The sequence below is a fragment of the Phacochoerus africanus genome, chromosome 6, assembly GCF_016906955.1.
Source record: "Phacochoerus africanus isolate WHEZ1 chromosome 6, ROS_Pafr_v1, whole genome shotgun sequence".
Taxonomy (NCBI): Eukaryota; Metazoa; Chordata; class Mammalia; order Artiodactyla; family Suidae; genus Phacochoerus; species Phacochoerus africanus.
This window is the reverse complement of record NC_062549.1, coordinates 68,726,913-68,753,797: the sequence shown is the minus strand read 5'-3', so window position 1 is coordinate 68,753,797 and position 26,885 is coordinate 68,726,913. Positions and strand designations below refer to the sequence as shown.

At 44.2% G+C, this 26,885-nt stretch overlaps 2 protein-coding genes across 6 annotated transcripts in view; one reads left to right on the top strand and one right to left on the bottom strand.

The window, feature by feature from the left end:
• TRIM55 (tripartite motif containing 55) overlaps positions 1-22,874 on the top strand; it is a 43,545-nt gene extending 20,671 nt beyond the window's left edge. The window contains exons 5-11 of one of the 5 annotated variants that reach the window (XM_047783833.1): positions 2,146-2,379; positions 2,724-2,746; positions 2,851-2,975; positions 4,151-4,374; positions 5,698-5,985; positions 7,288-7,375; positions 21,870-22,874. In XM_047783833.1, the coding sequence (XP_047639789.1) occupies positions 2,146-2,379; positions 2,724-2,746; positions 2,851-2,975; positions 4,151-4,374; positions 5,698-5,985; positions 7,288-7,375; positions 21,870-21,880 (993 nt within the window). In that variant the 3' untranslated portion in view covers positions 21,881-22,874. The remainder of the gene's footprint in view (positions 1-2,145; positions 2,380-2,723; positions 2,747-2,850; positions 2,976-4,150; positions 4,375-5,697; positions 5,986-7,287; positions 7,376-21,869) is intronic. The other 4 variants (XM_047783832.1, XM_047783834.1, XM_047783835.1 and 1 more) reach the window with 4 other exon arrangements.
• Positions 22,875-24,000: 1,126 nt separating this feature from the next.
• Positions 24,001-26,885, bottom strand: part of CRH (corticotropin releasing hormone) — a 197,484-nt gene continuing 194,599 nt past the window's right edge. Inside the window, exons 4-5 of the mRNA XM_047783831.1 lie at positions 25,957-26,255; positions 24,001-25,109 (exon numbers count right to left, since the gene is read on the bottom strand). Coding sequence (XP_047639787.1) covers positions 24,520-25,095 — 576 coding nt within the window. The 5' untranslated portion in view covers positions 25,096-25,109; positions 25,957-26,255 and the 3' untranslated portion in view covers positions 24,001-24,519. The remainder of the gene's footprint in view (positions 25,110-25,956; positions 26,256-26,885) is intronic.

Genomic DNA, 26,885 nt, shown 5'->3' with positions numbered 1-26,885 from the left:
ATATCAATGGCCCATAGACTTTCTCTTGAAGTAAACAGTGAGCTCCTTGAGAACAAGAACTATGTTTAATTCATTGTTGGATCTCCAGAGTCTCCCATAGTGGTTGGCACAAATGACATACTGAAGAATTGTTTGTTAAATGAATGGATGGATGGATGGCAGCAGTAACTGGTATTTACTATTAAAATGGTTTGAACGATTGGCTCGCCTTCATGCATTATAATTATAATTAGTTAGAAACTGCTCTAAGAATCAACTGTGTTCCAAGGGAGGCAGTGGAGTGAGGAATGCATTTCTTGCACATTGGAGGAGTATCTTCATAATCAACAGTTTGGTTTAGTTCATCCTTCCCCTTCTTTCTACTCTGAGAACAGTAGATAAATTGCAAGAAAATAAAACATAAATTTAAAACACCTATTCAACAGATATTTACTCAGCATCTACTGTACATGTCCCAAGCAGACCCAGATTCCATTCTCAAGGAGACTATAGTTTTTTGTTTGTTTGTTTCTAGGGCCATACCTGTGGCATATGAAGGTTCCCAGGCTAGGGGGTGAATCAGAGCTGCAGCTGCCAGCCTACACCACAGTCATAACAACCCGGGATCTGAGCTGCATCTGTGAGCTATACCACAGATCACGGCAAGGCCCAATCCTTAACCCACTGAGCGAGCCCAGGGATTGAACCCATGTCCTCATGGATCCTAGTTGAGTTTGTTAACCTCTGAGCCATGAAGGGAACTCCCCAAGAAGACTATAGTTTAGATATTTAAGAATCATGTAAAGGAAGAAAGTGACATGTGATATCAAAGAGATCAATGTTTACTAAAATGAAAAACATGTAATCAGGGTCATACAAAAGTCAGAGATTTCAGAAATAAATTGGCTGGATCCCCAAGAACACTCTACCAGACAAGAGACCTAGGTTGGATCATCATGGCTCAAAACCTGCTCTCAGCTGTAAAGATCTTGGGCTTAGAGATGGTCAGATCCAAGGAGATTGGCCTACACACAACACACACAAACCAAGCTTATTAGAATTTGGAAAACCAAAAAGCCAATAACTAGGCCAACTGGAAACTTAATTATGGTTTAAACATGGACTCGGAGTAAAGGGAGTTGAATGGTACTGGAGATGCTTCAGCCATGCAACACAAATGCACAAGCCTGACGTCCAATGCAAGCTTTTCTCTCTAGGAAACAAAGACCAGATCTAGTATTTCCTTTTCTTGAACAGTAATGGATAATAGAGGACCTGGTGGGTACAGGTCTATGCCATGACTAGTAACCATTACAGGATTCCAGAGGACATAGAGATTCTTTATGGAAGAAGTGGTATTTCACCAATGTCTTAAGATTGCTTAGAGTTTGCAACTATGAACTGGGAGAAAGCATTCCAAACAGAGGGAAGAACATGAGCAAAGAAAGTGAGTGGTTCGATTTTGCTGGACCCAGGGTATGTGACAGAGGATATAGCAGGATAATATGAAGAAAAGCTGGAATCAGGTCATGGAGAGGCTTGAACGGTGGTTATGAAGTTTAAGTGTGATTCTTTGGGCAATGGGGAGTCATAGCAGAGACAAAGCATTGTACTTCAGGAGAATGAATTTGGCTGCAGTGAGTTGATCTGAAGAGGGGAATCCCAGATGCAGAGGCCACGGGGAGGCTTCAGAATCTTCATGGGAAGACTGACACTGGGACAATTGCAGTGTAGGTGGTGCAGGAGATACAAAAGCGTTCTAATCAGGAGGGAACATGGTTTTCCCATACATACGCACGCACACACACACACACACACACTCATTCCAAAGCAAAATATAAAACTATGAGTGATATAATCAATATGTAATTGGAAAACATCTATCCTAATTTCTATAAAATTCTGCCTTTATACAGAACAGAAGATTGAAAAACCATCCACCCATTTTAGCCAATTTGATTGATTTGGGATGGTCTAAGTATCACATATGATAACAATGGGATTTTCAATGAATCAACACAGTGGGTATCTAAGGGAAAGCTTAAAGGAAAGGAAAAAAAAATATCCTACATAAATAAATTTTCTTTTCTCCTGAAAATTTCAGGTGATTTCTCCAGCTAGACACTCTTTCAGACACTTTCTAACATTAGCTAACCCAACTAACAGGAATGCTGCAGAAAACAGAAACAGGAACTTTGTGAGAAGTTTGATTACCTGTACGGCATCTTGGAGGAGAGGAAGAATGAAATGACCCAAGTCATCACCCGAACCCAAGAGGAGAAGCTGGAGCATGTCCGTGCTCTCATCAAAAAGTATTCTGACCATTTGGAGAACGTGTCAAAGCTGGTTGAGTCAGGAATACAGTTCATGGATGAGCCAGAAATGGCAGTGTTTCTGCAGGTAAGTATCCCTTTGGCCCCAAAGGAAACAAACCAAGACAGTGGGCGCTGGGGAATAGTTGTCAACCCATTTTCCTTATTTTCTGTACATCTCATTTTGATCTATCTTCTCAACTAAAATATATGTGCTTATAGTTCCATTATTTAAACTATTTCATAAGCATATATTGAAGGGGCCGTGGCATTGCTTAAACATAAGAGGGTTCTGTTATAAAACAGCAGTTATTTACAGCATTGAGAACTTAAGCTATGAGAGGTTCAGCATCAGCAAAGGAAAGAATTAAATTTCAACATTGTCCTTGATGAAAAGGATTTAAGTAGGCTTGTCTTTGCTTGCTTCCACAGAATGCCAAAACCCTGTTACAAAAGTAAGTACTTTTCATTTCATGAAAAAAAAGTATATCTTTCATTTTTACCCAAGGCTATCACACTTTACACAGTGACAAAAAGTGGCAACTGGTCTTTGTTGCAGAATTTCTGAAGCATCGAAGGCATTTCAGATGGAGAAAATAGAACATGGTTATGAGAACATGAATCACTTCACAGTCAACCTTAATAGAGAAGAAAAAATAATACGCGAAATTGATTTTTACAGAGGTTGGTTATTCTTGCGACCCATTTGGCCCAAATTGCAGGTGTGTGAGAGCGGCAGTGGGAGGAAAGGGGGCTTCAGGATCATCTCCACAATGGATGCTGACAACTTCACAAGGATCATAATCCAGTGTGAAACTCTGTTTTCATGACAGTGTCACAGTGTGTTGACAGTGTTTGTTTAGTTTGCATATCACAGTATTTATTATAATTCTATTATTGGGCATTTACACTGGGTAGTCAAGTAATAATTGATGGTGATGATGATATCTCAACTGCAACCCTGCACAAGGTGTTAACTACGATGATGTAAAGTCTCACCAGGTGCAAGGTTAAGGATGAGATAAAAATAAAACGTAGAAGACATTTGGGTTAGATCCTGTAGCACTTCCACTTAAACTTCAGAGGGCAAGAATAGTAATGGGTCAGATACTAAATCACAACCTGTAAATAATACCGAGGCTGTGTGATCACATGCACTCCAGGAGTATAAACACATCTCTACCATTTGGCCAGAAATCCTCCTCTTGGAAATTTATCCTGATGAAATAATTGCAAAGAGGAGACCACACGATGTCATGAACTTGTTGTCAGTGTCCACAGATGGAACTTTAGAAGCAAATCTTCAAGATGGATCTTTTTAAAAAATTATCTTATTTTGTCTGAGGAATTACTTTATTTGCCTAAGGAAATACTAAGATCAATGGCTTAGGGAAAGATTCATGGCATTAACTGGGGCAAAAGTCAGTATTCACTGAACAAGGAAGCTGAGAAATGAAACAAGACCAGAGTTTGTGTGTCTTCTGAGATAGAGAAGAGAATTGCATTTCCAATTAATTTGCAAAAGATCAATAAGTGACAATCCCAGCCCTCTAGGAGTTTGCAGACGTGACAGAGTATGTTAAAAATGGGAGCAGGCTCCAGGGGTCAGGTGCATGGTACAGGGTGGTGGTGAGGACTGAGCTTTGTACCATGGAGGGGAGCAAGGAGGATAGTGATGGACCATTTTCCCAGTTGTCCTGTCCACGTGTAACTAAGGTGCACTTGGGCCACTGTCAAGTGTCTGATGGAGATGACTTCCCTAGCCCTGACCTTAATCTGAGCCGTAAATACTGGCCAGTAATGTTTTTCATGGCTGCAGTGGTGATTATGACGGTATGAAAAATGCATTACCTTACCAGAAGATGAAGATGAAGAAGAAGGAGAAGAAGGAGAGGGAGAAGGAGAAGGGGAAGAAGAGGGAGTAGAGGTGGAAGAGGTGGAAAGTGTCCGAACAGAGTCATCAGGAGGAGATGAAAGTCCGGAGAAGGGCTCGGAGCCCCAGGCTGCCCTGGAGGCACTTCCAGCTTCCTCTCCAGAGCCACCTTCAGCCCTGCCACCTGCTGCAGATGCCCCAGTGACACAGGTAACCAGTCCCAAGTTCCTTCTTACAGAACATGCAAGCAAGTCTCCTTGCAGAGCAGCCTGAACAATTTATTCTCCCCCAAGGGAAGGAAAACTCTGTGCCAGACATTCGTACGTGGAAGACAGAGGACTTCAGGCATGGCCGTCACCATGTCAGGGAGAAAGTGCACTAGGTGACCCGGCAGGTTCTTTGTTGTTATAATAGTTGACAGGACTTTGTTTCACATGACTTTCCCACTAATGACACCCTCAAACGTGAGATAATCTTTGGAAACAGCGTGTGTGTGTAACATGTTAGTTCATAGAGAGCTGATGTCATGAGCATTGCCTCTGCTCTGAATACAGATATAGGGTAGAGGTTGACAACCTGAATTGGATATATTTTCAGAACTTGGAATTTTCTATAGATACTAAAGGAACTAAACAGAGAAACCCTGCTAGTTTAGGTCCCTGTTACTTACCCTGAAATACAACTATCTTTTGTTCAGTGGCCAAAGAATGAAGCTTAGTTTTCTATGTATCTGTCATTTGATGAGGTTATGTATTGACAGAATTGTTTGAAAAAATTTCTTAGGAAATTAGCTCATCCCAGACTGGCTGACTTTATGTTTCTAAGATGTCACTGTCTAGTTTTCAAGCCTCTGTACTACTGTGTGACACCTTCAGCAGACAGGTCCCAACCTGTTGTGTTTGTGGGCAATGAAAATGCATTCAAAAAAAAAAAAAAAAAGGCAAAGCCCTGGTTTCAAAATAGATTGGTATCATCTATAGAAACAGAACCTCAGAGGGGGAACTCGGAGATGGCATTACATCCTCTGCTCTGTCTCCATAGGAAACCAGGCTCAGACACTATTTATAACTCCTAGAATCTTGAGATTCTGGGTATACCAATTGCATTGGATTTGAAAGAGATACAGTAACTAAATGTGAGTTAGGTTTGATCATTTTTAGGTTTTAGAAAAGAGGTTTTAGGGACCCACATGTAACATGAAAAAACAGTTCTGGTCAATAATTTTCCCTTTCTCCCATGCCTGAGATTTTATATGCAACCTTCATTTTTGGCTTCTGCTGTCTGCCTGCCCCGGCAACCATCTCATGAAAGACAAGCCCGGGAAAGAAGAGGTGGCCCTGGCCGATGCCACCAAGACTGAGGGGCGCTGTCTGCATTCCTGCCCTTAGTGCTGCAGAGGGTAGGGTGACCTGAAACCTGGGCTAAATCAGGCACACACAGAGCCATCGGTTTTCAAATCTGAGGGGAACTAAAATCAATGGCTTTTCTTTCCTTCTTCTCCTTTTTTACTTTTGAATTTATCTTCTTATTAAGGGGGAGGTGGTGCCCACTGGCTCTCAGCAGACCCCAGAGTCTGAAACTCCAGCCCCTGCAGCAACGGACACTGCGGATCCCTTGTTTTACCCTAGTTGGTATAAAGGCCAGACCCGGAAAGCCACCGCCAACCCACCTTCCACTGCAGGGAGCGAAGGTCTGGGGCACGTAGGGCCTTCAGGTTCTGAGGATGCGAATGTGCAGAAGGCAGAAGTGGCAGAAGCTGCAGCCAGTGAGAGGGCAGCGGTGAGTGGTAAGGAAACTAGTTCACCTGCAGCTACTTCTCAGGTTAGTGACCTGCTCTGCTGTGTGAATGCTCCCTTGCTGCCCAGGGTCCCGCTGGAATGACAGCAAGAAGGAAGGGCTTCTGAAGGGGCAGAGAGAACCCGGGGCCTTGGTAAAAACAGGAACAACCCAGTCTCCCACAGGGGCTGGTTTTTCCAAGGCTTCCATAAAACCAAAGAAACACAAATGTGACTTTCCTCTGCCCTCACGCCCAACTTCCCAGGGGTCGGGGTCAAGCCAGCCTGGCTCTTCAGCCTGCCCTGCCGTGGAAGCTGCTGTGCCTGCAGCGACTGCCTGCTGTCCCTGGGTCCCCTCTGCAAAGGCCACTTGCCTTGCTCAGCCTTTTCTGCATCCTTCCTGGGCTTCTAATCACCTGCTTTTGTGTTGCTCCCAACAACCCCCCAGGAGCACGTTTGAATCGAATTCTATGTCAGCTCTGGAAAATAACCTGATTCATAGATTCCGGGCGTGTGCTGGCGACGGCTGGACAAAGATAGTCTTGGCTTAATTAAACCAGTGCTTCCCAAGCATGTGCTCTGGGAGCAGAAAAGCACAGGTTTCCCTCCATTGGATTTTTTTTTGAAAGGGTCACTTAATACACCGTTTTTTCTTTTTATAATGCAAGTTTGAAGTCCATGTCTCCTTCCTAACACTGGCTTAGATGTCTGCATGGCTCAAAGATTCCATAGAAGAAATCTTCTACAATTTCTTCCCCAGGAAGAATGTTCATGGTTACTCCATACCCATGAGTATTCTTAAATGACGTATGGGCATGAGTGTTGCCCAGACACAGGGCTGTCAAAGACACATTCGCGAGTTCCGTGCTCCTGGGTCATGAGGTGATTGTAAACTTGAGCATTTTCTCGAAAATCATAAAATGACTTATCTCTCGACCTTATCTGCTCAAGTGAACTTCAAGTTCCATGAGGTAATCCATAGAGATGATTTTTGGAAAATTCAAAGATGAACATGCTTTTGTGCTATATATTTATTTTCATGGGTGAAAAATGACAAAAATAAATGGTGTGAGGACACCTTTGGAGATGGTTTTTTGGTTTAAAAAAATGGCGTAGAAAGTTTTCTAGAAAACCGATGGGAACTTTATTTTTAGAAGGCTTATGGGATTCCTTTTATCTTTAGTGGAATTTGAGTCAGGAGGAGCTGTTTTCTGAAAACAGTAGTACAATACCCTCATCATAGGAGCACATAATAGGGCTCCAGGCAAAAATGAAAAGTCCATCTAAATGATGTTGAAAATATTATTTGTGATCGTATCAGTGAAGCTTTCTTCTTGTTTTCTCACAGGAGTTAGCAATCTGCCTAGCACTTTTGGCTTTTCTTATACTTCACTACATCTGGCGTCAGATTCAGTGCTTGGTTTTTACTCTAATGGGTAGGAAATATTTTCTTTTCCCTTGACTAACCTCTCATGTAGCTTTTCCATAATGCTTCTCTTCTATAGGCCTGAGATGAGTTTCTCTCCACCTCTGAGGCTTAGTCATCTAAAAAGAACCCAGTTCCTAGGCAATGCTCATAGGAGAATCGACCCATCATCCAGTTCTGCATGGGGAGGGGGGTGGATCCTGACTCAGCACAGGGGCACGGTGGGCGGCTCTTCAATAATCCAGTAGGAGTGGACCCTCCAGGATAGCCATTAGGGGAGGCCAGTTTCAAAAGGTGTCCATAGCGTCATGACAATTTGCTGCTCTTATGGTGGAGGAGGGGAGGGGCCAGCACGGGAAGCCTTCGGGAACATGCAGGGTCTCCATCACTTAAGTACCCAGGGCCCAGGAGGTGGCCAGCTGAACCCTGTGGAGGACACTTGGCCGTTCCTGCCCTGGTGGCAGGCGGACTGGATGACAGTTCTCTCGAAAGCTTCAGACTCTATAGCATCTCTCCTGAGAGAGGGGAGCCCTGAGAGAAAGGTCCCCTGGGAGCAGCAGCAGCAGGGGCATGTCAGCCAGGTGACTTCTAAATGAACAAGGAGCTGGAAGATCGGGGTTCGGCTACTGGCCAGAAAGAATTAGAACCAAAGAAGAGTCACGAGGCCAAGAAACAGCATCTTGTTTTTGATACGCTTTCTCATAGTCAAGCCTTTTCTTGATAACTGGGTGGAGGTTTGCTGAGGGACTGACAATTTACTCCTTTCATAGCCTTTTGAAAATTATCAACTTAAGGAGTCATATTAAAAGATTCAAGCCCCATGTACTTTGGAGTAAATGACCCTCTGGGACCTGAGGCCCAGCTCCCTGTGCTGGGAGCACAGAAGCAGTCCAGAGTGACTGGTGCTAAAAGGGCTCAGCTATTTCTAGCTCACTGACTTTTCCCTGGTTGACACTGAGTCTTCTGGAAGCTCCCATCATAGTCCCTTTCTGCCTCATTAGCTGTCTGCCCAGCAGTGGCAGTGGGCTGCCCATGGGTCCCTGTCCTATATCCGTAGCTAAGTGTGAGCAGCACCTGCCCCAGCATCTCCTAGTCAGCCAGAAACCCATGTATCCTAGAATGTTCTATGCATCCTTAGAGTTGGCTTGTGTGTATAACTCCTCCTCCTGTCATCAGTTGTGGTGCAGAGCAGGGGGAAGAAGTCTTGGCCATGGACTCAGGGGGGAGCATATGGAGAGAGAGAAAACTCCATGCTTTATTAGAATATCTGAATAAATGTGGAGCTGAATAATTGTGTGAAGAGCTCAGTTTATAGTCTGAGAATTCAGGTTTGGGGCTTTGTTGCCACACATCCTTTTCTGAGGCTGCAGAGAAAGTCATGCTTCCTGTCTGTGTCCCCAGAGCCCAAGTCCTGAGGGCTGACATGACATTCAGGGGCCAGTCCAGTGAGGGGGAGGGGGAGGCCAGGGGGAGGTGTGTGTGGCTGCGGTAGGTGCATGGACCTTCACTATTGCAAAGAACCTTGCTGGTGTGGTCCTTGGTGCTTGAGAAAGGATCTTTCACGTAGAGAAGGAAACCTGTTTGAGATCCCAACCTGAAAGGGGCTGAGGACAGATGGGGGGGCCTCAGCCCAGCCTCATACTCCCTGCCTCTGGGAATGTTCTGCCAACCAGATTCAACTTCACTACCTCAGAGCCCAACTGGCCAGACTATTTGTCCAGGGCAAGGTCAGCTTGTTAGAGTTTCACACCCCATCATTACTCTTTCCCTGAACATTTAGGACATGATACAAAAGTTCTCAATTCACTGGTGGTCTTATCTCTCTTTATCATACAGTTCCATGTCAGGAAATGAGGCTGCCTTAGAATTTCAGAAGCATCTCAGGCTCACTTGCTAATCAGTAGACTCACTGCAGCCCCATCAGGGGAACTGCAAGCCCTTTAAGAAGGCAGATGCCTCCAGGTGCTTCTCTCAGGGCCCTGCACACAGGGCAACCTGCCCTTGCTTTTTGCTGCCTACAATTTCTGATGCTGTATAATCTCTACTTTATCACATACCTTCTCTCTTCACCTAGTTCCATAGGCACATTATGTGTGAGAAGCTGGCCATGTTGAAAAACCAGACGTCAGCTCTCTGCACTGATGGTGAACACCATGATTCTGCCTTTTGTTAGATGGGGGGCACATCACTGCCTTCCCCACCTTCGTCCCTGGAGAAAAAGGAATTTCTTAACGAGGTTTGAACTCAGCCCTGTATCACACTGTGCAGAGCCCCTGTACAGGAACTGGTCTTTACTGCAAAATCACCCTCTAAGTTCCCAGCTTCTAGACCATGCCTGCGGTATGCTCAGTTAATGCAGAGTTTGGTGGAAATAACATTTGACCTGCTTCATGTGTTTGAAATTAAAAAAAAAAAGACAGGGCAATAATATGAGGGAGAGGACCCTGAGAGACAGGTCAGCTGCCCTTGGACAGCAGTCTCGGGGAGCCCCCTTCCTGGGCCATCTCGTGGTCCAGTCTGCTTCCTCCTGCTCTTGTCTTCCTACACTGCTTACAGGTAAAGCATTAACCCAGGGACCACCCCCGCCTGGGACAACTGAGTATTTTATTGAGAAGTTGTGTGGCATTAGATTTTTCTAGAAGTGGGAGCAGCAACAGTGAAATCCCCTCCTTGTTCTCCTTCCTCCCTTCCTGGTGAGGGTTGGTGGCCTTGGGTGGAAAAATTTATCCAAACCATTTCATGAGAGCTGTTCAGGGATTTCCAGAGAAATGTCTCCCTATGTGGTAGATTAACTTGGCAGCTGCTGTGGCTGACACTTGAGCTGGACCACTGCAGTTGCCTCAAGGTCAGAGGACCCCAGCCCCAACACACACATACACACACACACACCCCAGCAGAGAGCTAATGGCTTTGGAGATGGGGTTTTTGACATTAAAATCTCTGGCATTTCTGCCCCTGTAAAGAACCACTGCTCATATATTTCACCAGAGAATGAAGCTATAGTTGTAAGAGGCCCTCAAAGCTTTTACCATATCGCAGCTATTGGCAGCTGCAAGAATAGAATATTCACTTTTCATTTTCATATTCTATTCTTCAAGCCTGAAAATAGACAAATGAGCTGGATGGAAACTCTGCTAAGGCTCGGGGCTCAGGAAAGATCAGTGGAATTAGGAGAAAGGACTTGGGCTCTTGTCCTACGGCCTGTGCATCTGACTCTGGGCATTTAATTTCTTTGAGCCTCAGTTTTCTCACCAGGAAAACGAAGCAACTACTCAATGAAAGGATTTATTTATTTATACAACATTAGAGAGTGAAAAAGCTGGTGCTAAGAATTTTACGCATTGTTGCAGGATGTTTTCTTTGGAAGCATTATGGACCTGAGCCGGAGACAAATCACTCTGGGCAGCAGTAATAGTAGATTCTTCCTGAAAGAAATAGCCCATTGCATTTCTCAAAATGTATCTCTTGCCTTGAAGTGCTTACATAAATCCCTACTTCCCAAACTGTTTCCAAAATCAACCCCTAGACACCGTTTAGCTGAATATTTGCACAGCTGCAACTACCCTTTTAGATGCCATAAACCCCATAAAATCCATGTCTGAGGTCCACCTAAAAGGTACTTAGAGACCTCATTGCCCTGTAGAGCAAAGACTTAGGATGTACACCATAGTCACAGGATTTTGGACGAATGAAGAGATGAAAAAAGTGATTTTTAAACTATGTTAAGTGTAAGGTTCAGTATGTTTTCACAAACATGTAGCATTGTACAGCCACTGCCTCAGTTAAGCTGCAGTGTTTCCATCACTCCAGAAAGTTCCCTCACCTGCCTTTGCAGTTAACCTACTTCCTGCATCCTAGCTGCTGTTTTGCTTGTCATAGTTTTGCCAGTTCTAGAAGTTTGTATAAATGAAAACATCCAATATATAGACTTTTGTGTCTGGCATTTTTCACTTCACATCATGCTCTTAAGAGTCATCTGGCTGGTTGGTTGCATGTATGAGTAGCTCATTTTTTTTTGTTTTTTAATTCCCGAGCAGTAATCCATTGTTAAGGGGATTTTCCAGATTTTTTTTTTTTTTTGGTTGATTTCTGGCTTGATTCCATTGTGGAATTGTGGAGAGTAATATTCATTATATTATTCCGGTCCTTTTAAACATATTAAGATTTCTTTTATGGCCTCAAATGTGAGCTAGCTTGGTGAATGTTCCATGTACAGTTGAAAGCGTTGTGTTTTCTGTTGTTGTTGTTTGGTGGAGAGTTCTATAAATGTCCATCAGCTCAGAGAGTGCTGTTCGGGTTCACTCTATCCTTCCCGATTTCCTGTTTACTTGCTTTATCAATTGCTGAGAGAAGAATATTGATATCTCTGACCATAACTGTGGATTTGTCTATTTATGCTTGCAGTTCTATCAGTTTTGCCTCGTGTATTTTGAACCTCTGTTTAGGTGCATATATTAACATTGTTATATTTATCCCAAGATGAGTGTTAAAAAAAATAACTCTTTTTGCAGCTGCCTATTGGGATGGATGTAGAGAGGGTCCTCACTCACATATATTCTTTTTTAAGGTAGGGTAGAAAAGTTGAGGAGAGCCGGAAGGAGGAAGGTGCCAACAGTCCTAAGGAATCCAATGGCTGGCAGACCTCAAATCCAACACACCTGCCTCCCCTCCTCCCTTAGCCACATGCAGGGCCAAGCGTCCCCAGGGCCAGGATGGCTGAGCTGCCTGATTCTTTTAAGTGACTAGGCTGAACTTTACAATCTGATGATGAGTTTTCACCAGTCTGTGGGGCCCTGTTTTTACTTTAGATGGAAACTGCTTTATGAGCTAATATGTCTGTGCATTTTAATGGCATGCCTATGCCCTGGTCCTGTCTACACCGGTTTCTGTGGGACCACAGGAGCCACCCTGTCATGGGCCATGGGCTTCCAGCACTGGACTCGTCCTCTTGGCTGAGAAGGACTGATCCCAACCCAAGGATTGACGAGAAGGTGCAAATGGTCCCTCCTCCTGTCCTGAGTGTTCCTGGCTCCTTCTTAGCAAACACAACATGAGCTCAGAGACAGAACATCATATCGTGAGAGACAGAACGTCAGGAACAATGTGGGTTACCCACACCTTTGAGCTCTTCACTCTTAAACAGCGAAAAGGATGTGTGGAGGCCAAGGCCAGTGTGGAAAAGGATCTCCAAGGAAAACTAGTCCATGGCCATCCTAGTCCCCAACCCAGGCTCTGTAAATGTCCAGTGAGGTTATAAAGGTGCTCCCAGGGGAAAATAAAAAACATTTCTTAGAAGAAAGAAGGAAGGAAAGAAGGAAGAGAGAGAGAGACTACAGGGCACTAGCCAAGATTCTTTTTTCTTTTAAGGCCCAGAGTTTATTTCCTAGACTCTCAGAAACCAATCAATACACATGTCCCCAGACCTGAGACCTTACTAAATTTCTCTTCATCCCAAGATTCAGTCCCCTTGAAAATAATCATATTTTCTTAAACTGGAATGAACAATAGCCAATATTCCAAGGAGAAGCAGGTGAGTGGAGCCCTAGGTCCCCCAAGTTGTCACATGCAAGAAGATAAAATCATTTTCATGCAAATGACCTCTGAGATCAAATCATTCACTCAGATTTCAAGGGCAAATATCAACTCCATCTGCCACTAGATACTGAGTGGTGAGAGATGCCTGAGGCCATAGGCCGGGAACGCTTCTTTTCTAAGCAAGATTAATTTCACAAAGTATCACAGAAGATTTTAAAAAATAAAGCAGGAGACCAAGAATATGATTTCCCATGAGTGTGACTGTAGGTCCTGTGTTCTTTGAAACAATCTATTTAATTTTCCAAAACACACTGAAATGAATGAAAATTTAACTATGTTCTCTAAACTTAATTGAAGGATTCAGGGTGTCAAATTATTTTCAAACAGAAATTCTTACTGAGAGCAATTGCTTGTGTTTTACAAATTAGGAGATTCAAGCTTATGAATCAAATCGCTGATAAGCCAGGCGCTCTGACTGTGCTGGAATTTCACTTGGTAAAAATAGAGAGAAAACTGATCAGCACTCAAGACTGGCCTACTTTTACTGCATAATATTGTCTAGGACTTAATAGTCCTGGAAATTACAAGAAGTTCTGATAATAAAATACAGGAATTTATACATAGAAAAAATGTTTGGAGAAAGTAAGGTTTTTATTTAATGAAGTACGTTTTGGTAAGACCATCATATTAATATTATTGATGCTTTTTCATTTGTATCCTGCAATTGCAATTTTCTCTTTCTGGGATTTTTTTTTTTTTTTCCCTGCTGGGAAAGTGACATCCTAATCCTGTCAATTTGGGGGCTTTTCTAGAAGGGCAAACAAAATCTAGACTAAAACTCTAGGCTATATTTCTCAGGATCAAATAGCTCCCTTAGTAAAAGTCACTTTAATAAGAAGCTAAAATGGATATATCCATTTTAAAGAGGGAAATGCAATATAAATTGTGTGTGAGCAGTGTAATGAATTCATTTCCCCTGGCAACCTGTGCCTACAGCGCTACAATTCCATGAAAACAGTAACGCCAGCACCGGCAGAGCTCTCTGGAGGAGTTGTTATGACACAGCTAGTTGAGTTTTGCTTCCTGTGTTTTTAAAAAATGTTTATTATTCTGATTTAACCTAAGACCCCTGTTAGCATTGTACATCCTGTGGACTTTTTTCTGTCTTTATTTACGTATCTCAGCGATTTCCATGGGATGCCTTTTCTCCACTGCAATCCACAAAGCAAAGAACTACTCTACACCGTGTTTATGCCCCTGAAAAACCAGCGCGGGGTGGCAATGGCTGTAGCTAAGGTGTGGGTGTGCGCAGAGTCTGTCTTTCTAGAGACGTTCTCATTGAAACCTCACAACAGTCCTGCACACTGGTTGTTCAACTTCCCATTTTTGAGAGGAAGATCATGGAGGGTGAGTGACTTGCTGCAGATCATAGAGCAGCTGGGAGCTCGGTGCCTGGCAGCCCCCTTGCCCACCACCGTGGAGCGCATGCGTGCAGTAGGATGGAGGCTGTGCCAGCATCTAGGACTTACTGGGTTGATGTGACTGAAGCAAAAACAGTGTGACCGTGGGCTCCCCGGCATTGACCCACCACTTGTGACTCACTGGCACACAGAGGTCATTTCCAAGCCTCCGCAGCTGCAGCCGTGTGCCTGTCCATTGCAAATGAGAGCGCCTTGGCTGCCGCCCACCCTGCGGCCCGCTCGCCTCCCTCTCTGACTTCGGTGCTGGTGCTGGAGTCAGCCTGTTGCCTGAGCATCATCTGCTCAGCGGCACTCGCGGCCTCTTTTCTCTTTGGGTTTGTGGTCTTCGCACTTTATCCTTAGCATTCCTTTGAGCCAGTTCCTCAAGTGCCCCGTGTTTTCTCAACCATAAACTGGGCCTAGCATCGGCCCCCCCTGACTCCTGTGGAAAACCTGTTCCCTTAACACAAGGCAAAGAAGTCCTGTCTGTGAGGAATTAATGACCTATTTAGCAGCGCTGTGGGATTCAGCGCTCCTTTCAGAGAGCCTGGGGACACACAAGCTCTGTACTGGACACAGTGTCAGGTCCAAGCCTGAGAAGAAGGCTGGCTCTAGGATAGGTTTTTGCTTCTCCTTCCTGCTTCCCACCCCGACCCCATCAATTCCTAGGCAGATCAAAGGGAATACACTACACATCTTCCTCCAGGTTAAAAAAGTGAGTGAACTTAATTTCTTCTCATTTCATAGGCTTGGTTTCTGATTGTCCCTTACTTAGTATGAGGGAAGCAGCTAATGGCAACGAGACCCCCAAACCAGCTCCCTTCACCCATTCTTCCCCTCCCCCAGTGCATACAGCCAGAAATTCTCCCAAGGGGGGAAAATGCTTTAGTGACTCTTCCTTCCAGGGCTCATTGCTGGGGGGCGGGGGGGGGGGTGCCTCTTTTCTTCTCCTCTAGCATTCACGGAGAGCCCAGGGTGTGTTTTCACAGCTCTGTGCTGTGTCCCTAACGTACCCTGGTTGCTCTGCCACTGAGCAGAGATGACCGCATTCCTATGAAAGAAATGCCTGTGATAGATCCGCCCAATGGAGTTTCCAGGGCTAAGACCTGTGAGTCACAGACCATGCCCCAGTCACTTCTCAGGCATCAGGGACTGGCCCAGGCTCTTGGCCATACTCTCTCTTCCAGTCTGGAATCCATAACGCTTAAGCTATCCGAGGGGCTGAGGTTCAGGAACGCTAGGTAGGGAGCAGGCCAATGCTTGGAGGTTAGTCTCCCTGAATAAACATTCTAAACATGACCTCAGCATTCCTACTCACACCTGTTGCCAGCATCTGGCTTTGATTCTCTGACACTGCCCAGCAGGTGCAGCACAGATGCTGGTGGTTGCCCACTCAGCAGCTTCAAGGCCAGCCTTACCGCTTCTCCCCACATTCCTTTAATGCAAACGCACTATGTTGTAGACTGGCAAGGGTTCTTTTAGATTGACCTAGAAAGACTGGCCTTTAACATGCAGTGGTAACCAGATCCTTCTGTCAGGTTGCATGTGTGACTGATATTCATGGTGGCAGAGAGGAGAGGAGGCCTAAGTGTGGGGCCTGGACATAAAGTTTCTCACTGCCTCTAGCATCCCCTCCCATGCCTGGCACAGAGGCTAACATGCCCACAATTGCCCTCCCTCAGGATATGGCATGGCCATTTCTAGGGAAAATGTTGTCTGGCAGGGTGGACATTAAGCTGTCATCATCCATTTGTGTCTTAGTTGCAGTTCAGGTGAGCAGATCAATTACTCTCTCTTGGATAAGCCTGAGGGGACTGGAACGTGGGACAGGTGACTTTTGGATCAGAATCATGGGTGGTGTAGAGAATGATCATTTGAGTTAGGGCTGAGCTGGCACCTAAGGAGGCCCCAGGAAGCTTAGAGGCAGCCCGAGGGCACGTGTTACTCATCAGAATGACCTGGCAGAGCTCACTCTTTTATTGGGGGCCAGCAAAAAATAATTGCTCTCATAAATGTAGCTACCCTGACTTATGCCAGAGTGGAGAGCAGGAAAGCATCTGCTGTGTTTTGTTCAGTCAATGAATCAAGTGGGCCAAGCTGTATTTAGTTAAGGGAGCTCCTGGGATTGTCCCCAAGCCCAAACAATAGCGTTTCCTCCACAACTGCACCTATGCTAAGCGCCCAGGGGCTCAGTTAAAACTGAGGGCAGTTTCACTGCTTTGATTGCAGGGATTCTGCCACAAGAAGCATGTTGGCTTTAAAAAAAAAAAAATCATTGGATTTAGCATAAAAATCAAGCCAAAGAGTCTGTTGAGAACTTTACTCTCTTTACTTTGACACTTTCCTACTAAAAACTAGTCTTCTGTTAAGAGTAACAAGTTTACGTGCCTTTAGAGACCCAGGAGGTAGCATGAATGTGAAAACAGGCCAGGGAAAGAAAAATGTCGATAGAGGCAGAAAGACACCTTATCATTTGCTTTCCTCTTAACTTTCTCTGAGCATAGCAGCTGCATGAGCCCAGTGACAAATGGTCCCTGAAAAGGGCCCTGCAGCAGAGGAGACAAAAGGGAGTGACAGGCACCATGGCAAGTGGGGGATGGGGGTGGGGGGCTCCCAGCCCCAGCTGCTCAGCCGTCCCTGCAGGCCCCGGGTTGCTCAAGTTGTGCTTTGTCAAGAGGGCCTGCAAATCCAGATTTTAAATGGGAAATCTCCTAATTATAAAAATTGCGGTAAAAACACATACCATCAAAATGACCATAGTAAGCATTTTTAAGTGCAGTAGCATTAAGTAAATTCTCACTACTATGTGATGGACCAGAACTTTTTCATCTTGCAAAACTGAAACTCTATACCCATTAAACAACACCTTCTCCTTGCCTCCTCCCTCCAATGCCTGGCAACCATCATTCTACTTTCTCTTTCTATGAATTTGCTGCCTCTAGTTACCTCATCTAAGTAGAGGTATTTATCCTCTTGTGACTGGTTTATTTCACTGAGCGTAATATCCTCAAGGTTCATCCAGGTTGTAGCATTTATCAGAATTTTCTTCCTTGTTAAATGGAATAATATCCCATTATATATATATATTGCACTTTACCTACCCACCAATAGGTAGATTCTTGCGTTGTTCCCCCCTCATAGCTACTGTGAATAGCGCTGTTTTTATCATGGATGTTCAGATATCTGTGTGAGTTCTTGTTTTTGGTTCTTTGAGGGTTTTATACAGAAATGGAATTGCTGGATCATATGATAATTCTATGTTTAATTTTCTAAGGAATTGCTATGCTCTTTTACACCATTTTACATTCCTACCAACAGTACACAAAAACTTCTATTTCTCCACTTCCTTGCTTCTCAATTTTTAATGTTTGCAACTAATTCAAGTCTTTTTCAAAATTCCATGTGCAATTCAGGCCAAGCAAACACTGGCCATAACCCAGAACTGTCCTGTACCCAGAGACAGATATCCACAAGCCCCTGGCAGAATGCATACTCCTAATCCCATCAGCAGGAAATGGTACGAGGCAACATAACGTGCTCAGACGATGCCTGCATTTCCCTCAGCCCTGAGCAGAAGCACCTCTCACCACCCTGCTCTTCTGTGCAAGGAAAAGATCCCCTAGGTCCATAATCTGACATTATTTTTTTTTTTTTCCTTTCAAAGGACATTTAATAGTAACAGGGAAGAAATCAAGGAAAATAAAAGAAGTTGTGTTTCTGAGTGAGTCTGGTTCATGAATACTCAGAATTTCTAGTCAAATTCATCTGAGGAAAAGAGTCTTTGCTTTAAGCACTGGTGTATCACTCCTTCCTGGTGGTCTTCTCTGCATCTTGACTGAGCCGAGTCTCACAGTCGAGATGGAAAATTCTGCTTCCTTGTTCCACTTCATGGTTGTATTTTATGACTAAAACTCCTATTTCTCAAATTATCTGAAGCCCTAAGCCAACAGAGCAGTGTTAAATGATGGTTGTAAGTTTGTTCATTGTTTCATCACCTGAGGAAAATGTGTAAAACTTAGAAATGGTACAGGACTAACAGTCCTTTCTTCCCCTTTACACACACCTCAGCCTGAACTGGAATGCAGGGCTAATTCAAAAGCAGGTAGAAGAGCCAAGTACGCATTTTTCTCTGTCCTTTGTCAGCTTAATGGGACATCATTATTCCCCCCAAAACAGCACTTCCTGTGATGAAGGAGAGCCAGCATTTGGAAACTATTTAAAGGGTTACATATGCACAATTCCACTTGGGGAAGGCTATCTGCTTATGATTTAATGGACTCTGTGTATAGAAAAGTTTCGAAATTTTTGACTCATTCTTCCTTTATGAGAGAGCCACATGGCCACAAAGAAAGCCCACTTGAAGATACACTGGACTGGGTGATGGATAACCATAGTTACACCATGCCAAAGGAACTAAAACATATAAATGATGTCTGATTCTGGAGAGATGAATTTCGAAAATACAACTGTCTTTCTTTACTAGGGGCAGGGCTATTGCATATTGTTCCTCATTAACAGTCCCCTGGTGATTCTGCATAGCACAGGAGCCTCTTCACTAATTTTTTTTTGTCTTTTGTCTTTTTAGGGCCCGACCCTCAGCATATGGAGGTTCCCAGGCTAGGGGTCTAATCAGAGCTGTAGCTGCTGGCGTATGCCACAGCCACAGCAAATGCAGGACCCGAGCCACGTCTGCAACCTACACCAGAGCTCACAGCAACGCCAGATCCTTAACCCACTGAGTGAGGGCCAGGGATTGAACCTGCAACCTCATGGTTCCTAGTTGGGTTTTAACCACTGAGCCGTGACAGGAACTCCTTCTTTACTAATTTGAGAGAGGAGGGGGGAAGGGAGGAAGAGCGGAGAGAGGGAGGAAAGGGACATTTATGAAGCATTTAATATAAATGAAGCATGTGCAAAGTGCCTTAGATGTATTACTCTATTCATTCAGTCCTTAAACAATCTTGTAACATAAGATGTCATCTCTGTTTTACAAAAGAGAAAACTAAGGCTCAGAGAGGTTAAGTAGCTAGTCCGAGTTATACAGCTAATAAGTTGTTAGGCTGGGATTCGAAACCAGGCTAAGCCTCTTTGCATAAAACTTCCCTGCTGAGAGGGTTAGGGGGTCCTCAGGTTTACATCAACAAGACCAAGGAAACAGTGTAGTCACCTACAGATACCCAGGATAATCTCTTTCTTGCCCCCTCCCCCGCCAACTCTGGCACCAGCCTTTCTTCTCTGAAGGCCAGCATTGGTCCATATTGTTTGGGAAATCAATCTAATAATTGACTGAAAACATGAGGGTGTAAAAGTAACAAACACAAACTATTTAATATCAAGTTTTGAAGGCTGTAGGGTTTTAACAGCTAAAACATTTAAAATGGAAGATAGATTTTAATCTCGAGTATAAAAAGCACAGAAATATATACAGATTCCAAAAGCAGTCCCAAATGGTTTTAAGCCACCAGCAGTGTCACAAAGATTCTATCCCTTTGCAGAAAATACTTTACCCAACTAGTTTCACTCCTTAGATATTTCAGAACAAATGTCATGGAAATTTTCTCTAAGTTAGAAATTGCCTTCAAGGAAAAGGGGAGACAAAATGAACTTTGCTGGTCCATTCTTCTAGGCAGAGTTCGGCAGAGTTCACTATTCACCCAACAGAATAGTTAGAAAAGTACTTTACACATCAATGATATGCCCAGATTACTTGTGCTTTTTTTAGGATCCATGAGAGCAAGGTGACTGGGATGGGGAAGATAAGAGCTAGTTATGTGTGCCTAAATAGGTACAGGGTTCTGTCGGGATGATGTTTACCCAACCTCAACTTCAAGGACATTGACATAGCTAACCCATCACCAACAGAATCTACTAACAACTTTTCCAAAAAAGCCCGATCACACTTGATGTCTCAACTATGCCTTTATAGAAAACCATATGCTTAAATTTTATTCTACCATAGCTAGTATGATTCCATGGCCCTTGTTAACTTTCTGTCAGGGAGCAACATGGCAGAGGGATGTATAATCCTAAAGCCATAGGACTTAGGATAATTTTATTGAACTTGAAACATTATCTCAAATAGGTATTTAGGGTAAAATCTGGTAAAGTGCAGGAAAACCACTCATTTTTCTTTTTCTTTTTCCCCCCATTTATATAATGTTTTTTTTTCCCATTATAGCTGGTTCTGTCAATTTTCTACTGTACAGCATAGTGACCCAGTTACACATACATGTATAGATTCTTTTTTCTCACATTATCATGCTCTGTCATAAGTGACTAGATATAGTTCCCAATGCTACACAGCAGGATCTCATTGCTCATCCATTCCAAAGGCACTAGGCTGCATCTATTAACCCCAAGTTCCCAATCCATCCTGCTCCCTTCCCCTCCCCCTTGGCGACCACAAGTCTATTCTCCAAGTCCATGATTTTCTTTTCAAGCACTCGTTTTTCATTGGAACTATTCTGCGTGGCCACAAAGAACATACTCACCAAAGTTCTGCTTTGCCTGTGCTAGGAGTATCCACTCACACGGCAGCTTCATAAGGTCACCCGGGGCTTCTGGGTTGAATGCATGTGCCTACCTCATTGCTTTCATATCAGTGGCATTCTAATCCAGTGGGGTAACTTTACCAGTGAGGTCATCAGAATATGTTAGTCTGTGTTTGGTAGTTCTCCTATAAAGGATTACGTTTGTCATGGTACCTTCAGTGTAAGGAATTTGAGTTTTTACATCAAATCACATTTCAACAAGACTTCTCTAGGATTGTCCCTCACTCCACTAAGTTACTATTTTTTACACGCAAAGCATCATAGAAACATTTCACTTATGAGATGAGATTGATCAATTACCTCCCAATCATAACATATTTGTCTGGAATCTATAAAAGACAGCTATCTGTTTAGAAATATTGGTACTATTAGATTTTATTGCCTAGAGAAAAAAGTCCCTTTATTCATAGTTTGCTCAAAACTAAGCCTGTGGTTTTGTAAAAATTACATATATATCAATATAAATTTACATAAAGTTACAAAATTACATATATATATATACATACGCATACATATTTTCACATCTTGGTAAAAAATTTCTACTTTAGCACTTTAGCAGTTGAGCAATTATGTCATGTGACATAGTAAAGTCATTTAAATTAGGATTTTTACCTATTTCACAGACTTTTCTAAACACAAAGTCCATTAATTTTAATGTCATTTTCACCTCAGTAAAGCCTGTACAAGTGGACTTAAAAAGAAGTAGAATAGCCTGAACTCTTCCCCAAGAACTTTCCTCTACTGCATGCCTTACGGTAGCCCCTCTTTAGATTATGGGTGGGATTCCTTTCATGGCTCTTGGCCAGAGCCAAGATAACCTGAGCTTGCTTTCCATCCCTAATAATAATTATGTCCCATGTCATTATTATTATCCTTTCTCCTCAGTAGAAAAGTGACTGGACCACTTCACAAAAGACTAGGCTCTTCTTCCTGTGACGCAGCTTTGCTTCTGTTGCAGATCGGAGTTGAGGACCGGCCCCTCCAGGGCCAGGCTGCAGCTGCGGGGAGTGGGAATGGAGCTGATTCTGAGCCAGCTCGACATGTCTTCTCCTTTTCCTGGTTGAACTCCCTGAATGAATGAAGTTCATTCCAACTGCTGCCCCTCTGTCTGCCTGGCTGAGATGCACACAGGCAGCAGGGAACCAAGATGAAAATAATATCATGCTGATGATGAAAGGGACCTCTGAACAGGATTTCTATAAAAGATACCCTTTAGTTCCAGATGACTTACCTAACACAGTGAGGGAAAACCATGCTTTGAGAAAATAGTTGCAGAAGGCATTAGGAAAAAAAGGGGAACTTGATCTTATGCAAATCTTTATCGTGTGGGAAACATTACAAAGGGTGTGTAGGTGTGGTATGTGTGTGTGTGCGTCAGTAAAAGTGGCAAGTGTTGAAAAAAGTCGGCACTACACTCTTGTCTCTGATAGGCACTGCCTTTGTTATGATAGCATAGTAGCTCTTATTCTCTTTCCTCATCAAAAAGGCAGGTGGTCAGTAAAATTCAGTGTTAATTCAGAAATGACCGATTTATCAATATATGGACAAAAGGTAAATCATCGACCAAAGGCATGAGACGCTTCACAAAGCTTTCCTCCTTGTGAGATGTCGCTGGATGGATACCTGGAAATGTTCTTTGACTCTGGTGCCACATTCTTGGTCCAGAAAGCTAAAGGCCTAGGACATTTCTTGTGCCATTTTTCTAATCTTAGTTTGAGATATGTAGATGTCAAGCACTTTAACTGTAAAAGACTTTTCAACAGGAACTGTCTACTTTCTACCGAGGCACCAATTTGCTGAGCTGTAGAACAACGGCATGTATTTAAATATATATGTGCATATAATACACAATATATGCATATATATGTATTTAAATCATGCTTTATTTGTCCCACCATAGTGCCTCCTTCAAAACATACGTATTACTCTGTATGAACTCTTAAATAAATGTTGTTTTTAACAACTTAGTCTAACAATGATTTTATGTTTCATATCATCTTATTACTCCATTAGTCAAGTGTATTTAAAGAGTCCCAAGGGAAGAAGCATCTTCATATATTCGAATTAATTCTGAAGTATTAAACATTTGATTGAAAAAAAAATTTTTTTTTTGGTCTTTTTAGGGCTGCACCCAAGGCATATGGAGTTCCCAGGCGAGGGGTCCAATTGGAGCTGTAGCCACCAGCCTACACCACAGCCACAGCAACGCCAGATGTGCCTACACCACAGCTCACGGCAACGCTGGATCTTTAACCCACTGATGGAGTCCAGGGATAGAACCTGCAACCTCATGGTTCCTAGTTGGATTCATTTCTGCTGCACCATGACGGGAACTCCTCGATTGAATTTTTAAGTTAATAGCTAAACTACCAAAGATGAGTGCACTGTAAAACCAATTAGGTGTGCTATTTGATTTTAGAAGTGCACAGTGATAGTATATATTCCTAAGAATTAAAGTGATTAGGGTTGGCATAGACAGAAATGAAGTATTTGTGAAGTTGTTAAAGCCAAAATGTGCTTTATGGGAAAAATGTTCCCAAGGGCCATTTTATAGCAACTAAATTTAGTTGTTTCAAGTGGAGAGGCTATCAAGTTTTTCCTATTAGAAAAGGAAAGTCAGCCATGGAAAACAGCTTAAAAATTTTTTTAATTGTGCCAAAGTAATAGTTTGATAAAGTAAGCTTTTGTCATAGAAAAAATTGGTGCAGCATTTTGGTCCTATCATGGGAAGAAATCCCTGCCCCAATGTTTCTCTTTTCTTTTCCTCCTTCCCCACTCTACCCAATTATTTCACATCTTATAGTTAATCAGGGTTACATGTTATTTCCATTATGAATCTGTCTTCCATTTATAGAATTACCAAGCCTTAGAACTGGAAGCAACTTTCCAAATTATTTATCTCAATCTCTGAGGTACAGAGATTAAGTCCAGGGCAGTTGCATGATCTGTGTAGGCCACTGACACATGTTTGTGTTTTTAGAAGAAAATAAGATGTAAGGAGTTTTGTCTTTTCTTGTGCTGAAGTCAATCTGGAGGAAGTAAGGAGCTCAGAATATTCCCCTGTGAGCAATGAAGAGGAAAAGTAAAGTCATCTTTACCTTTGCAGCTTTTATTAGAAATATAAATATTCAACATTCTCTTACACAAACAAATTGACCAAGGATTGGAAAGATGTTTTATTACTGAAACGTTTACAAGGAAAAGTTGATTCAACAAGCTTACAAAATTTTATGTCACCCACCCAAGAGAATGACATTCTCTTTAGCTCAAACTACAACAAAATCATTTGGGTGACTTATGCCTGCTTCTTCAAAACATTTCCCCCTGGGTCTATTTGCTCTTTAAAACATCATTAAAGACACCTGGAAATAAAGAGAAACTAAACACAGACGATACAAATTACATTTTGTTGCCCTGTGGCACGTGAATACACTTTGTGCATGCTAATTAAGGGGTACGAGCGCTCTTGCTGCACGGTCTTCTACTTCTCAAGCTATATAAAAATAAACAAATGGTATCAGAGCAACGCTATGGTACAGAATACTGTAATATTTTTTATTTTTGCTTTTTGTGCTAAATGCAGAATCTTTTTGGCCAAACGCACCGTTTCACTTCCCAATAATCTCCATCAGTTTCCTGTTGCTGTGAGCTTGCTGCGCTAACTGCTCCGCCCTCGCCATTTCCAAGACTTCTCTGAGGAGGTGGAAGGTGAGATCCAGCGAGATGGGAGGTTCCTCGGATCGCCTCTCCCTCTCGGGTGCCTCCTGGCGGCTGCTGAGGGCATTCTCTGCGCCGCGCTCCGCGGGACCCGAAGGGCTGTCAAGCGGGCGCCGGGGCAGCGGTAGCTGCTGCAGCAACGCGCGGAAAAAGTTGGCAGCCACCTCGTCCGGCCGGTTGCCGCTGCTGCCGGTGAGAGGCGAGGAGGCGGGAGAGAGTGGAGCAGCGGGACTCTTATTGAGGTTACCCAGGCGGAGGAAATATTCCTCCCCCATGCGGAGTAGGACCGGCCGAGGCTGCGGCTGCTGGGGCTGCTGCTGCGGCTGGAGGAAATCCAGGGCCTGGGGGTGCTGCGGGGCCTGCCGGGCACCCAAGACGGGCCCCCGGCTGAGGAGGGCCCTGCATGGCGGGCAGGGCAGGAGAGCCACCAACAGGACGCCCGCGGACACAAGCAGTGGCAGCCGCATTTTAGGGGCGCTAGCTGCGGCACAGCGGTGGGCAAAGGACGGAATGAGAGAAGGAAAGAGAGAAAGAAAGAGTTGATCAGAGTTTAGCTCAACTGGGAGGTGCGCTTGGAGGTGGGGGGGGTCTTCCTACAGGACAGCACAGATGTCAGGGGCTCCAGCGGGCGCTGTCCGCGGTGCTGACGCGCACGGACTAGGACTTCCAGAGTTGGAGTGAGACCCAGACCCAGAGCAGGAACAGGGGCGCCTGCAGGAATTGGCGCCAAAGCTCAGCCCCTCGCCAGGCTAGAGTGACTCCTGCGAGACTCACCAAGGGACAGTCTCGAGTCCCCTTTCTAACAATCCTCTAAACCAGTCCACCGAGCTCTAGAGAAGACTACAAGTTTAAGATCCCACCTGCTTTAATCATGCCCCCCTACCCCCGCGCCCTTTCCGAATGTTTCGGCATTTTTTCCTCCAAACTGAGAACTGCTGCCTCTTCCTCCCTTTTCTCCATCCCTGCCCTCGCACCCTTCTCTCCTCGGGGAGGTGGGGGTCGGGTTGGATTGGGGGTTCGCCTACACAGCCAGCGAAGAATAACTGCCAGTTCGGGTAACGTTGAGCAGCCGTCTAAGTTTGCTTTTGCCACATCCCAGCTACTATCGGAATCTTGAGGCACAGTCAGCAAATACACACACACACACACACACACACACACACACACACACACACACACACACACACACACACATACACACACATACACACACGCGCGCGCGCGCCGAGGGCCAGCTGAGTGGAGTGCGCGGCGCATCGCATGGTGGCAGCTCAGGCAGCGCAGTGCGAGGTTGGGGACGCATGCATTTCCGTCTAGGGACGCCCTACCTTCTGAGGCGCTTCTGTAGGTGAGCTGCGCGCCGCGCCTCTCTGCAGAGGAACGTCTCTGGGGTTTTCAAGGGTTTTCTTTGCTTCTCCTTTCTGTCCCCACTGTTCTTCTTTCCCTCTTCTCTTTCTCTTCAGTCTCTCAACGGACTTGGGCTCTGAGTTTCTCCACACCAGAGCCTGGAGTGGGATTTTATAGTGTCGACCCTCTTCAGAAACAACGCAGCATTTGCCTAATAAGCTGACGCTCTCTTGACAGCTCGATTGCGTGCTGCCTCTGCTCCTGCATAAATCATAGGGCCCTGCCGGGGAATGAGGGGCAGAATTTTTGCTATCTCAACACTGAATCTCACATCCAATTATATCAACAGATATTTATCGCCTCCTTGGTGACGTCAACGAGCCCTAAAATGGAAGGGCTTCTTATGACTTGTCCATTGACAAAAATTCTTGAATGAGATTTCCCAAGTGTGAAAACATACTGACCTCTTACTATGAAGGGCCGAAGTGAAGGTCAGAAAAGAGCCGATGAATGGGAGGGGAGAGAAGAGGAAAGTGTGAAGGAAGGGAGGTGGACCAACCCACAGTCCTGTGGGGAAGCAGCATCCACTTATAGGGGGCTCCTGAACCCCCTCTTCCCTCTTCCTCCTAACTTCTCTGACCAGTTGTCTCAGACAAAACCTCAGTATCTGAAAACCTTCCTCTGCTAGAGACGTGTCCCATTACCTTTCTGCCTGGATAAGAATGAAGAACAAGGAGATGGGAGTGCATAGACCTCCAGGTTTTAAGCCTCCCTCTGCTTTTTCCTCCCAAGAACAGATAAAGGAATTATGAGCCTACAGAGGTAAGACCAATAAGCCTCTTGGGGAACACTGCTCAAGTTTTTTAAATGATACAGGAGCTACTTCCATGATGAAGAGGCACAAACCAGG